The 12,910-nt window shown below is 42.3% G+C and overlaps 1 protein-coding gene across 3 annotated transcripts in view; it reads right to left on the bottom strand.

Moving 5' to 3' along the window:
• tcf7l1.S (transcription factor 7 like 1 S homeolog) overlaps positions 1-10,524 on the bottom strand; it is a 45,170-nt gene extending 34,646 nt beyond the window's left edge. The window contains exons 1-3 of one of the 3 annotated variants that reach the window (XM_018254096.2): positions 10,096-10,524; positions 7,731-7,806; positions 5,560-5,687 (exon numbers count right to left, since the gene is read on the bottom strand). In XM_018254096.2, the coding sequence (XP_018109585.1) occupies positions 5,560-5,687; positions 7,731-7,806; positions 10,096-10,281 (390 nt within the window). In that variant the 5' untranslated portion in view covers positions 10,282-10,524. 3 annotated transcript variants of the gene reach the window in all.
• Between the last annotated feature and the right edge of the window lie 2,386 nt (positions 10,525-12,910).

The following is a 12,910-nucleotide window of genomic DNA, read 5'->3' as shown; positions in this document are numbered from 1 at the left end:
AGAGGGCAATCCACACCCACGGCGGTCTCAAAGTCCTCCTGTCGCCACATGTATAACCTTATTTAGAGGTAGGGGTTATGTTTACTCCATTTACCTATAAATATTATGGGAAGCTCGTGGGCACAGGTCATTCTGCAGAAAACTCATTTTTATTAGTAATAGGTGTGGAAGCTGTAATAATTTGTTTTTTAATGCACGATTAGTATCCATAAATAATAAGAATAATAATAAAAAATCATGTTGTCCTCAGACCAGTGGCCAAGTCACCCTAAATTACCCAAGAAGTAGCATTTTTTCATTTCAAGTAAGCATGGAAACACATACTCCGCTACACGTGGTCAGAATATTGTGCCTTTAATGCGGATGCCTGTGTTCATATTCTGGCAGCAGTTACCGTATGATTTATTTGTATATGCTCAGTAAATCAGCACAGCATTGATAAACATCTTCAGGCACTATGATCCACTGAATAGCCTAGTGCCTGAGGTAAGGTGGTATATATGGGTGCCATGAGTACAAACACACATTTTCCTGAACTTTTTTTTTTTTACTTCATGGGTTGCAAGCAAACACAGGGGCCTTACCTGTGGGGAACTCAAGTGCAGTGGCATAACTAGATGTTACTGGGCTCCACAGCAAATGACTTTTAGGGCCCCAAACATATCCAGAGCTTGTCATATTTTGCAGCTGCATGGTCTGCTTCCTCTGTAGTTACAAGTTGTGCATAGACAGAGAGACTGGCTGCCCATTCAAGTTTTCTTTGCCCACAGGATTACCTTTCCTGATCCAAATTTGGCCAAATGCCCCAATCAGCCATATTTGCCCCACTATACTGGTGTCTGACTTGGTCAAAGGTCTGCCCATTTGGTGTCCTGAACAAACAAACATATGTTCCCATGTATGGCAAGATATAGGACTATGGACCAGGGTCAGCGCCATAGTTAGAGAAAAGGGGTCTGGAAGCAGTGCAAAATAGTGGGAGTCCCCAAAAAAGTACATTAAGAGCTCAGCTACCCTACAGCTAAATAAATTTAAACCCAACAGAATGGGCTTGTCTCTACAAAGGAGATATTATATCTTAGTAGGAGAAAAATAAAATCAATGTTAAAAATCTGAATAATTAGTTTATGGGAGACGGCCTTCCCATAATTCAGAGTTTTCCAGATAATGTATCCCATATCTATACTACTAGAACTGTATACCGGGAGCTGTAGTTCAACAGTATTCAACATTACACACATTTATTCTAAAATATGTGCATTGAGAACTATCATTGCCAGCTGGAAGGCCACAGATTCGACTCTCTTCCGTTGATATACTAAGTATAGTAAAAATAGCCATTATTATACATTGGGACAATTCTTAATTTTGTGTCCCTCTTAACCTCGGGGCCCAGGGCCAATGTCCTTCTCTTGTCTGTCTCCAAACCAGATGTGGACTAACCTAAATACAATAGTGAGTACTATGCTGTGTGTAATTAGCAGCAGCCCCAACTGAAGGAAAATAATGACAATAGTAATGATAATAAGAGGTGGGGAGAAATTTAAAAATGAATAAACATGAACAAGATACACTGAATGTTAGCAGTGGGAATTTTATTCATTGCTTACACCCCCCTAAGCGAGACTGGGCAGGGACTTATTTTGGGTAATTGAGGTAGGTATAGGATTGTAATTAGCCACCAGCTATGTTCTGTAATGGAGTCTTGTTTGGGGTAGGGATAGGTTGTATAGACTGCCATAGAAACCATCCTCCTGGCCCTCAGGGCTAGGCTATTTGCAATGTGGGGGGGGGATAAAGACAGGGCATCATTCCTGCCTGTGGAGGAATTCAATTTGCAGCCTGACAATTCACCCTAATCACCTACCAAAACAGGGACACAATACCGGCTCATTAACAGCACTCGGGGGCAGTTGAGGGGGCATTTTGAATATGAAAGAGAGAGTTGCACAAAAACACAGGGGCAAAATAATCCCACCAACAACTCCATTGTTTCCTTAGTCCCCACCAGCAGTTTAACCCCTTGCACATTGTTTGTGCAACTGCTCAGAGCATCAGATTCTCCCACTGAGTTGCCCGTTATACCTGCACATCCCAATTAGTACCTTGTATCCCAATGTCTGCTATAAATTGCCTAACCCGCAAACAGTGACTAGAAATAGCAGATTTCAGGCTTTTGACTCCTGTCATTTTCTAAGCACAACAGTTATGGCTTGTTCATCACAAAGGCTGGGAAACCCAGGACCCAAGCATTCCGGATAATAGACCCTACACATATATATGTACCGCCTAGCACAATATACTAGCATAAAAATAAACACAACGTGAAATTAATGGCCACAAAAGACAGACATATTTATTGTTTTTACCACATAAATATTAAAATAAGGGTATGAAAAGTGCCAGGCAATCACCAGTGGTGTTCTTTAAGATGAGGAAAAATTTTAAGGAGGGGGGATGAAGATAATAAATAGAGCAATTATTCCACTGAGAATTTTACATAATCCTACCCTGACAGATAATAAAACACTTTTATTTGGTAGCCAGTTACTGATGTGAATTAGTGCTTATATGGAAAGCCGCTGAGAGAAGTTTATCCTCTCACATTCACCACATATCCTACATACCCAGCATCCTAATGATTAGACTTTCCCCAAATACAGAAAGAGCATACAGTACAAGCAGCTGTCCCATCTCAGTCCTGAGCACTATAGTCTCTCTTGCCTGTTTTGTCCCTTGACAGCACCTATCCTCCATTTTGTTTTACTTGTCTGAGAAATAACCCTTATGATTGCTAGGAAAAAACACAGCATGTTGCCAGCCACATTCTACGTTTCAGTTTAATTTTTCTGCAATCCAGTAATTCTCTGTTCAGGCACAAAAATAAACATGAATATGAGACATGGAAGACAAAGTCTGGTCTGTGCAAGAGAGAAAATCTTTCTGGCCTGTGCAGTACTAGGCACAAAAATGCCCATGTAGCACATTTCAGGATTAAGAGAACTGGGATAGAAAGTAATATTATAACAGGGCAATGCAATTAAAGTACCCATGCTCTGCTGAGTTACAATAAATAAATATACTCCAGTGTCTGAAAGAAATCCAGTTTAAAAGGTCCATTAGCAATGCTAAAAGAGCATTCTATCTTTTTTGAGAATAAAACAACAACTAAAGGGCAGGGTTTCATTCACCCATTTGTCTTTAGTTTCCTCGAGTGAGAAAAGTGGCTGCTGCTACTAATATAAATAGTTACAATATACAAATAAAAAGGCTCCCAGGCAAATAACCAAGGTCAATATGTTTTAAACAGGAAAAGAAGGATAGAGGTATGGGACGCTTTATCCAGAATGCTCAGGAACTGGGGTTTACTGGATAATGGATCTTTCCATAATTCGGTCCTTCATACCTCAAGTATTTTAGAAAATCATGTAAACATTAAACCGAAAAAAGCTGGTTTTGTTTCCATTAGGGAATAATTCTATCTTAGTTTGGATCAAGTACAATGTACTGTTGTATTACTACAGAGAAAAAGTCATTTTTAAAAACAATTGGATTATTTCATTATAACAGGGTCTATGGGAGACAGCCATACCGGAATTCGGAGCTTTCTGGATAACAGATTTCTGGATAACAGATCCCATACCTTTGCATCTACAGTTTGACCAAACAGTTCAGAAGTAGCTCTCTTTTAGCCCTAGTAGATGTTTTGAGCGATTGCCAAAGTTGGTTTTGTTTTTAGAAGTTTAGAAGACTGTTTGACTTGCTCTGGAATCTGCTTGCTCACCAGCTGTGGCTGTATTGGAACTTGTCCCCTCACAGTTCAGAATAGGAGGACCACAGTTATGCTTAATCTCTGACCAGCAGCAAAGAGCCACAGCAGTCTCTTAATTTATTTAAATGCTAAAATACCAAATTATCATGCAGGGAGAGAATGACAACATCTTGATAAAACCCAGCCCCACTACATAACAAAATCCCCATAAAAAATAAAGCCTCATGCTGACTTTTTTCTTGGTTTAAATGAGTTTCTCAGGCAATTTATGAACCACCCACTCATCAGGACAGGGGATGCCTTTACCATTTGCAATCCCGGCTTGTTTGCTGTGATGAGTGAGAGACAACAGGAAATGAGGGATGCAAAAAAAAAAACCAAAATAGGTGGGATAAGAAAAATTGCTTCCTTGACCAACAGAGAAAATGGCTCAAGCTATTTAAATTCTTTCAGTACAAGAAGAGAATTATTTTTCTGTACTAATAAAAGGCCAGCCTTCCCCTTTATAAGGGCATTGTGACAAACAGCTCACACATCTGACAAGGCAACCGAGAGTAAAACACATCAATGCCCTTTGTTACTAATATGGTTAGTAAATATGGCTAGTGAAGGTGGATACATAGAGCTCAACAGCACAATGCTATACAAACACTACTCTTAAGATCCCGAATAATAGAAGACAAACTTGCCGAACACAAAAGCTGCTTAGGAATGATTCTTTCCAGGGATGGAATGTTATTACAGATGGATGATTTAAGTGGAATAGCCACTTAGTTAATGGCTAGTTTAATGGAGTTTTAGACCAGCAGCATTTGCATGAGGCCCACAGAAAGCAAAATAAACACCACTAGATACATGCATGTCCTATCATGTGCCACACACACTTAAATTTATAGGCAGGGCACCCCCAAAGATATGTTTACCCAAACACTAATCAGAACAAGTCTAGCTAAAACCACTCATTTATTCTCATAAAGCCCTGACCATTTTACAGTATGCAGTCATGGTCCCAGAGGGCATACCACCTAAAATCTGGTGCTTGAGGCATTTGAGAAAAAAGCCCCAGGTGTAGTCACAAAAATGCAGCATAGGCTTTCCACAATCACAGCGGCTTATAAAGATAATGCATCAATGTGAATGTGAACAGAACACTACAGACATTTGGTTCATTTGTGTGTACCAGATCTGGCCCCTCCAATACCTTTCTGTTGATTGGGATTTAATATGCAAGATCCAAAGGCCCCAGCACATAAGAACTAAATAAAGCCCATTTTAGTATGAAGGTCTAGCAGCTGCATTTGCACTAAAAATGTGCAGAACACTTAAGAACTAAGAACATAGGTTCTGTATTAGCTGTAAAAGCCCATGTTGAAGACTTTTACATTATGGAGCATCACCCAATGGATTTTTGGGGTTACTATACACAAATAATGACCAAAGCTGGAAACTCCACCCAAGATTTCTAGCCCTAAATGTGTGCAGTGACAGGTAGATTACATTAAAAATCAATGGCCACGAGGTGTGGGTGGTATTGACAGTTTCACCGCAGTGGAAAAACTGGCAACCTGAGGACTAAGAAAGGTGATCTGAACGCGTTCACAGAAATACTGGATTAAGCAATAATATTATTTCACGAATCACAACCATATCCGAATTCATTTTAAGACCAGGCTTGGAGGGCACAACACATTTTTCATTTAGTTCCCTAGATCCATACAGCAAAAAAATGTCAGTTCAGAGCAGCAACATCATCACAGGTTATACTAGGTAGAGATTAAGATGCTTACCGCGCGAGCGCTGGGTGAGAGGGCACCATTGGGCAAGTAATGCCCTCCAAGATCTGGGATCATCAGGAAAGGATACCCAGCATAAGGAGGTCCCTTGAAGAACGCTGCATCCTGTTGCCTCCGAAACGCTAAAACATATTAAGGCCAGATGTTAGCAGGTCCTATGTAGAATTAGCACTCCTCATCAAACATTGGCAAGGGCCCTGGTGTACTAATATTGCCATAAACCATTCACCACTCCAGTAATCCATGGCATCCAATCAAGACATTTACTTCCATTATTCTTATAGTTCCAGACCAATTAAGATTTGTTTTAAGTTTTTTTTATTCCCCCCGGAATGGTGCAAAGTTGGTTCGGTAGTAGGGTCTAACAATGCTAAGAAAATAATTTTCTGTTTTCCCCGTCACCAGTTAATTTCTATTACACTGAATGACTGCATTCCCATAAAAGTTTTTAAACAGAAAACATTCCACCAATGAAGCGCCAATGCCTTAAAAGAAGATGGAAAGGCTGAGTTCACTTGGGGGTGCCAAAAGTTAGGTACCCCAAGTGATTGTATATACTTACCTGAAACCCCAGGCCAGTGCACCTATCAGCAGAAAACTGCTTCTTTCTTTCTTTGCGCAGGTGCGCAGTAGCGCGAAAAGCCGAACTTTACAGAAAAAGTCAGCCATTTCCTTCTACTGTGCATGCGTCTGCCCCGGGAAATTTGAAGAAAGAAGAAGAAGGAGGAGGAAGCCTTTCCTTCTCCTTTAACATGCTCTACAGAGGTCCTGTTACTCTACCATCCCATAAATAACCTCTTACTACTCTTTCACCTAAAACTAAAATGCTGCCTGTCAATCTCCAGGCTTCCATCCACGCTCAAGTTGCTCATTGGATGACAAATGAATCAAAGTTAAAGGAGCTGCTGAGGCTAATGACAGATGTGTATATGTACATAAGGGTGTCCAAACATGAAATTAATATTGTGGCCTTTATGCTATGGCTATTTGTTGCTAAACAAGAGCACCTCCAACAGTCATTTGGGTTAGGCAACGCAGATATAAAAGGGTTACTGTAGCCAACTTGCCCTTAACCCTAATCTTTGGCCATCTTTGTAAGTCCCCAGCTATCCCCCTTACACCGGGGCCCTTTAAAATTGAAACAGAGAATACACCACACCGAGTCAAAGTTTCATGAAAAAAGACAATGGGCCCCTTGATGGCTGCTGCTTAAAAACATTCAGACTACTCCCACAGTCAGGATCCAGCAATCTGGAGTTGGCATTAAGCAGTTTAGCTTTATAGAAACCTACACCAGAAACAGAACCATTCATTTTTAATCAAAATCCACATGCACTGGGTAAGCAACTGGCTAGACTATTGGTATATACAAGGTACAGCATTTGCTGACATTTTAAAAGGGTTGTTTACCTTTAAGTTACATTTTAATATGTTATAGAATAGCCAATTCTAAGCAACTTTTCAGTTGGTCTTTATAATTTTTTTTTTTTTAGTTTCTTAATTATGTACCTTTTTCTTCTGACTCTTTCCAGCTTTAAAATGAGGATCACTGACCCTATCTAAACACAAATGCTCTGTAAGGGTACAAATGTATGGTTATTGCTACTTTGTATTACTCATCTTTCTATTCAAGTCCTCTCCTAGTCATATTCCACTCTCTTCAAATGGTTGCTAGGGCAATTTGCACCCTATCAACCGGATTGCATAAACTGCAAACTGGAGCGTTGCTGAATAAAAAGTTTAATAATTCAAAAACCACAATTAATAAGAAATGAAAACCAATTGCAAATATTCTCTACGAATATCACTTTCTACATCACACTAAATGTGGTGAACAACCCCTTTATATAGCACCATGTAAGTAATAGGCTGCTACCATTGCATCACTATTGTGATATTGCACCCCAACCCTGTCCTCATACTGGACAATCTTGTGCATGTGCAAATGTTAAAAAAATGAATCTGTGTCTGAAAGAACAATTTTCGGTTCGGTGACACCCAGATCCACTCTTCAGTGGCACACACTGGGCTAAGATTTAGCATTTTTGTCTGTCCAGGGGAGGGAGTGAAATGCTAGAGACTGGACCAGTTCAGAGTCCATTGTAACTACACCATAAAACACAAAATACATAAGACAATGCTGACAGGGGCGAGAAGAGACTTACCTTCAGATAGATAATCCCTAGGCTTCTCAAAGGTTTCCCTCGGAGGGGGACGCCTCTCCACCTGTATATAGGACAGCAAAAAAAAAAAATCTAAATTATGCACATGTCTAACATCATAGTGAAAGTGAACATTTTCTTGTTTGCCAAAACAAAGACATTCCCATGTATGATAAATGCATAGTTTATATATTGCTTCGTAAACCCAGGCAGGCCTTCAGCATTTTTTTACAATCGGGCACTTTGATTAAAGTTTTAAAATATTAAAATATTATTACTAATGCCATCAGCACCCCCCTCAGATACCTGTGGCTGGCCTTTTTTTATGAAGCTGCCAACAAATGACTAGTAACGCAGAGACCTTCCCTAAATAACTCAGCAGTAAACAGATTAGACCAGAATTGGGCAAGCTCCATCCATATGGGCTGTTACAGAATTACAACTGCCAGCGGCTGCTGTGGGATGCTGGGAGCTGCAGTCCACAACATCTGGAAGGTTGCAGGTATGTGCAGTCCTGTTCTGGACAAGGCATGAGTGATTATCTTTTTACACAAGAGCACAGACTGCTATAAAGAGGCCAGTGTCTGGCAGGAAAGGAACCACCTCCGTGAGTGCTGCAGAGTGAAGCCTGCTGTACAATCTGTGCTGGGCTCAATTAGTATAGTGTATCACTTTGTACAACACAATCATTGTGCCTTATACACAAGCAATATTACCCCGGGCTTGAGCCTGTTGAGAAGAGAATAATAGTGTGGGGCTGGTAGTTGTGTGAATATAACTCAGCCTGTGTAAAAGGCATTCCTGTATATTAGGGGTGCCAGCAATCGGTTCTAGGTTCTTTATCAAACCCTGGGCACCAGTACAGGTAACAGGAAGGGGCAGAACACAAAAAAAGAAGTAAATATTTTGGACGTCACCAAAAAAAAAAAAAAAATGAAAATAGATGAGTTGCAAACTTTCTTAAAATGTGGATATTTCCCTCATTTCAAGAGCTTAGTATAAAGCTGTCCATAGATGTTGAGATTTTTAAAAGATCCTATCGTCATCGTGAGACCACGATTGTCTCTGAACAATCGTACGAATTGTCCATTAACTAAAAAGACCAATTTGCCAGGAAAACAAAGGGGAGCTGCCTGCTTGGCCCTGCAAACATAGATAGATTGCACTGGGGCTGACAAAGATTTTTTTTAACCAGGCCAATCAATTTTCTGACAGATGTCGGCCGAAAAATCGTAAGATGTACGATCGTTCAAATCTCACTAACTTCATGATAATTTCGAAGGATTGGACGGACTTCGGTAAAATCGGTCGTTGGCAAGATAAATCTTTGCGTCTATGGGGAGCTTAAGGCAAAGAATAATTATGAGTTCTCTAGTAACTGTTCCAGGGTATAGGGGATAAGGGAAAGAATATGATGGACACACTGGTCTTTCCCATCAATGATACAGAGTAATATGGAGTATGAAGACACATTAAACCCAATCAGACCCCTGTAGCAACCTTTCCTAATGTCAGGCTTGCCTATGGGAGATGCAGAACCTGCGACTGCTGAGTGGGGGGGGGGGGGGGCACTGACTGATCAGCAGTTTCAATATACAGTGAAATTACTTATTTCCAAAGCTATGAAGGGCCTAACAGACTATAGCATTGGGGCCTTGCACATTTTAATGGGGTGCTTCACCTTTAAAGTAACTTTTAGTATGTTATAGAACGAACAATTCTAAGCAATTTTTCAATTGGTTTTTATTATTTTTTTTTTTATCATTTTATAGTTATTTGTCTGTTTCTTCTGATTCTTTGCAGCTTTCAAATGGGCGTTGCTGCCCCCTTCTAAAAAAAAAACAAATGCTCTGTAAAGCTACAAATGTATTGTTTGTTATTGCTACTTTTTATTGCTGATCCTTCTTTTCAGACCCTCTCCTATTCATATTCCAGTCTCTTATTGAAATCAATGCATGGTTGCTAGGGTCACTTGGGCCCTAGTTACCAGATTGCTTAAAATGCAAAATGTTAGAGCCGCTGTAATAAACTAGATAAATTACTCAAAAACCCTTCAATAATAAAAAAAAAATTAAAACCAATGGCAAATGGTCTCAGAATATCCCTCTCTACATCATACTAAAAGTTATCTGAAAGGTGAACAAGCCCTTTAAGTGAAGACACTTTAGCCTGCACGTAGACCATTGCTGGGGATCTTTGTATCAGGGTGGCCCTAGCTCTTTGGGGGCCCCATGTGTGAAGCTCATAAGAAGTGAATGGGGCACAAATTGCTGCTTATAAATAGAGTGACAGACAGAGCTCCCCGCAGGCCCCGTCCCATAAGCAGAGCGCAGGCACAGCGAGGAAAGTTAAAGGACATGAGCCTCACCTCTGAATCCGAATCGCTGCTGTGATTCTCCGACTCATTGACCAGCGAGGATTTCACGTCGGCCAGATCCCCCTCCGCGGAGCCCTCCCCGGGACTCTTTTCTTCTTGCTCCCCTTCGTCTTTAAATCGGATGAGCTCGTCGTTAGCCCCGAGCTCGTCCCCGCCGCCGCTGTTGAGCTGAGGCATGATGAGACTCCTCCGCCGGCGCTATCCACCGACAACAACAACAAGAAAACTCCGCTCGGACAGTCCCTTGTGTGAAAGTGGCGGACTAGTTTTTTTTAGTTACAAAGGGCCCGTCGCCAAATCCTCCATCCAGGTGTGCGACACCCCCCGAAAACTTCTCTCTTGCCAACTTCCCGCACAGAAAAGAATGGATTGAGCTGCCTGTGCACTTCCCGGCTAGACCCCCTGAAAGTTGTGTCTCCCACCCCCCTACAGTGCACATGCAGCCTCCCCCTCGTGACACTGCACTTAGCCCCCCCAGCCCAGTGCACAGCCAGCCTCTCCCCCCATCACACTGCACCCCTCCCCCCGACTCCTCTGCACTGCTTCCCTCCCCCCGACTCCGCTGCACCGCCGCGCTCCCCCTCCCTCCCAGAACAAACTTCCTGCAGCCTCCTTAGGAATGAGATGTTTTCTTTCGGCAACAGAATGTCTTTGTATGTTACAAGCTGCTCGCCATTGCACCGCCTCCTCCCGACCAGCCACAGGGGGGCCGACAAACAACAACTTTCCCCAGGAATATTGGGAGGGCAGTCCTTCCAATTAGGGAGCTCTTAGCTCTTCCAACGTACGGCTACAACTCCCTCCAACTAGAACCCTCTTCCTTATGCCCCTCTGCCCTGAACCCCTCTATCTGCCCTGCACTCCCCGACCCCCTCTATCTGCCCTCCCCGACCCCTTATCTCTGCTCTCCACTCTCTCCAACCCCTCTCTCTGTTCTGCCCCTCAGTCTCTCCGCAGTCCAAGTGGGCACTGAAGTTCCTTCAAAAGTTGCAAGAAAATCAGAGCACAAAGCAAATCACAGCTGAGCTCCAGGGAAAGCACTGGGATTGCCAATAAGAAAGGGGTCAGCTCTCTCCTTTTGTCTCCCTCCCGACCCCGTGCGCTGATCGGGGCTCTCGCTGGGGTCGCGTAGTGATGGGATCAGTGGAGGGTCTCCCTTGCTTGCGGGATCAGCCAGATCCCCGTGTCTGGAACAACTGCTAATGTGGAGCTGCTGGAGCAGGATCCCAGCCAGAATACAGGGGCGGAGCCTACACATGCAAACTGACACTTTAGAAAAAAAAAATGGGCTGCTCAATGGACAATTGAAGGAATGGGGCCAAGGTTAACCCCTCTGGCGCTGGAATGTGAAAAGCAGGGACTGAGTGTGAAAGTGGAGGGGGGGCTGTTTCAGGTAAGACATTGAAGTGTAAGACATTTAAAGGGGTTGTTCAACTTTAAATTAACTTTTAGTATGGTGTAGAGCAGTGATCCCCAACCAGTGGCTTGTGAGCAACATGTTACTCTCTGACTCTTGGATGTTGCTCTCAGTGGTCTCAAAGCTTATTTTTGAATTTCTGGCTTAGAGGCAAGTTTTGGTTGCATAAAAACCACAGGTACTGCTGAACAGACCCTCCTGTAGGCTGCCATCCACAAGGGGGCTACCAAATTGATTTGAACAAGAGACTGGAATATGAACAGGAGAGGGTCTGAATAGAAAGATGAGTAATAAAAAGTAGCAATAACAATACATTTGCCTTACAGAGTATTTGTTTTTTTAGATGGGGTAGTGACCCCCATTTGCAAGCTGGAAAGAGTCAGAAGAAGAAGGCAAATAATTAAAAAAAAAAACTATAAATAATGAAGACCAATTGGAAAGATGATTAGAACTGGCCATTCTATAACCTATTAAAAGTTAACTTTAAGGTGAACCTCCCTTTTAAAGGAACAGGTCAGTGTAAAAATAAAAACTGGGTAAATAGATAGGCTGTGCAAAATAAAAATGTTTCTAATATAGTTAGTTATCCAAAAATCAGTGACTTTAGGGGGGGGGCACATGGGTCATAGCTGTTGCTTGAATCTGAGCTGAATGCTGAGGATCAATTGTAAACTCACTGAACAGATATGTCTCATGTGGCCCCCCTTATAGTCGCTGACTTAGGGTAGCAGGTCCGTACTCAGAATTAAAACAGGCCCTGGCATTTCAGGAACATAGAGGCCCAAACAGTCCCCACCAGCCCACTGAATACTGACTTTCTATAGCACCTTATAGCAGCCCCTCTGGCATTTGCCAGAACCCACAGATTGCCAGTCTGGGCCTGTAGGGTAGAACTACACAAGCGCTTTTACCTGCGATAGCATCCTTTCCGACACGCTGAGATGAATCGCAGGCGTCACGTCAGATGCGCTGAATCTAAGGTAAGTCATAGGAATGTCAGACGTTGTCGTTGCGTGCATCCGACATGACACGACCCTCGGATGAAGACGCAACATGCAGCATTCATATCTGACAGTGGTGTCGGATACACGCAGCGACAGCGTCAGTCCTATTACTTACCTTAGATTCGGCACATCTGACGTGACGCCTGCAATTCATCTCAGCGCGTCGGAAAGGATGCTATCGCAGGTAAAAGCGCTCGTGTAGTTGAGAGCTGAGAAGCAGAAAGTTGTGATCTGTTCTGTTAGACATCCACTCACTCCAGATGACATTTATGGCTAACTATATTAGAAACATTTTTTTATTTTGCACAGCCTATCTATTTACCCAGATTTTATTTCTACACTGAACTGTTCCTTTAAGGATCACAGCTAATTTATTAGCACACAC

This window comes from Xenopus laevis, chromosome 3S (assembly GCF_017654675.1).
Source record: "Xenopus laevis strain J_2021 chromosome 3S, Xenopus_laevis_v10.1, whole genome shotgun sequence".
NCBI lineage: Eukaryota > Metazoa > Chordata > Amphibia > Anura > Pipidae > Xenopus > Xenopus laevis.
This window is presented reverse-complemented; position numbering and strand designations above follow the sequence as displayed.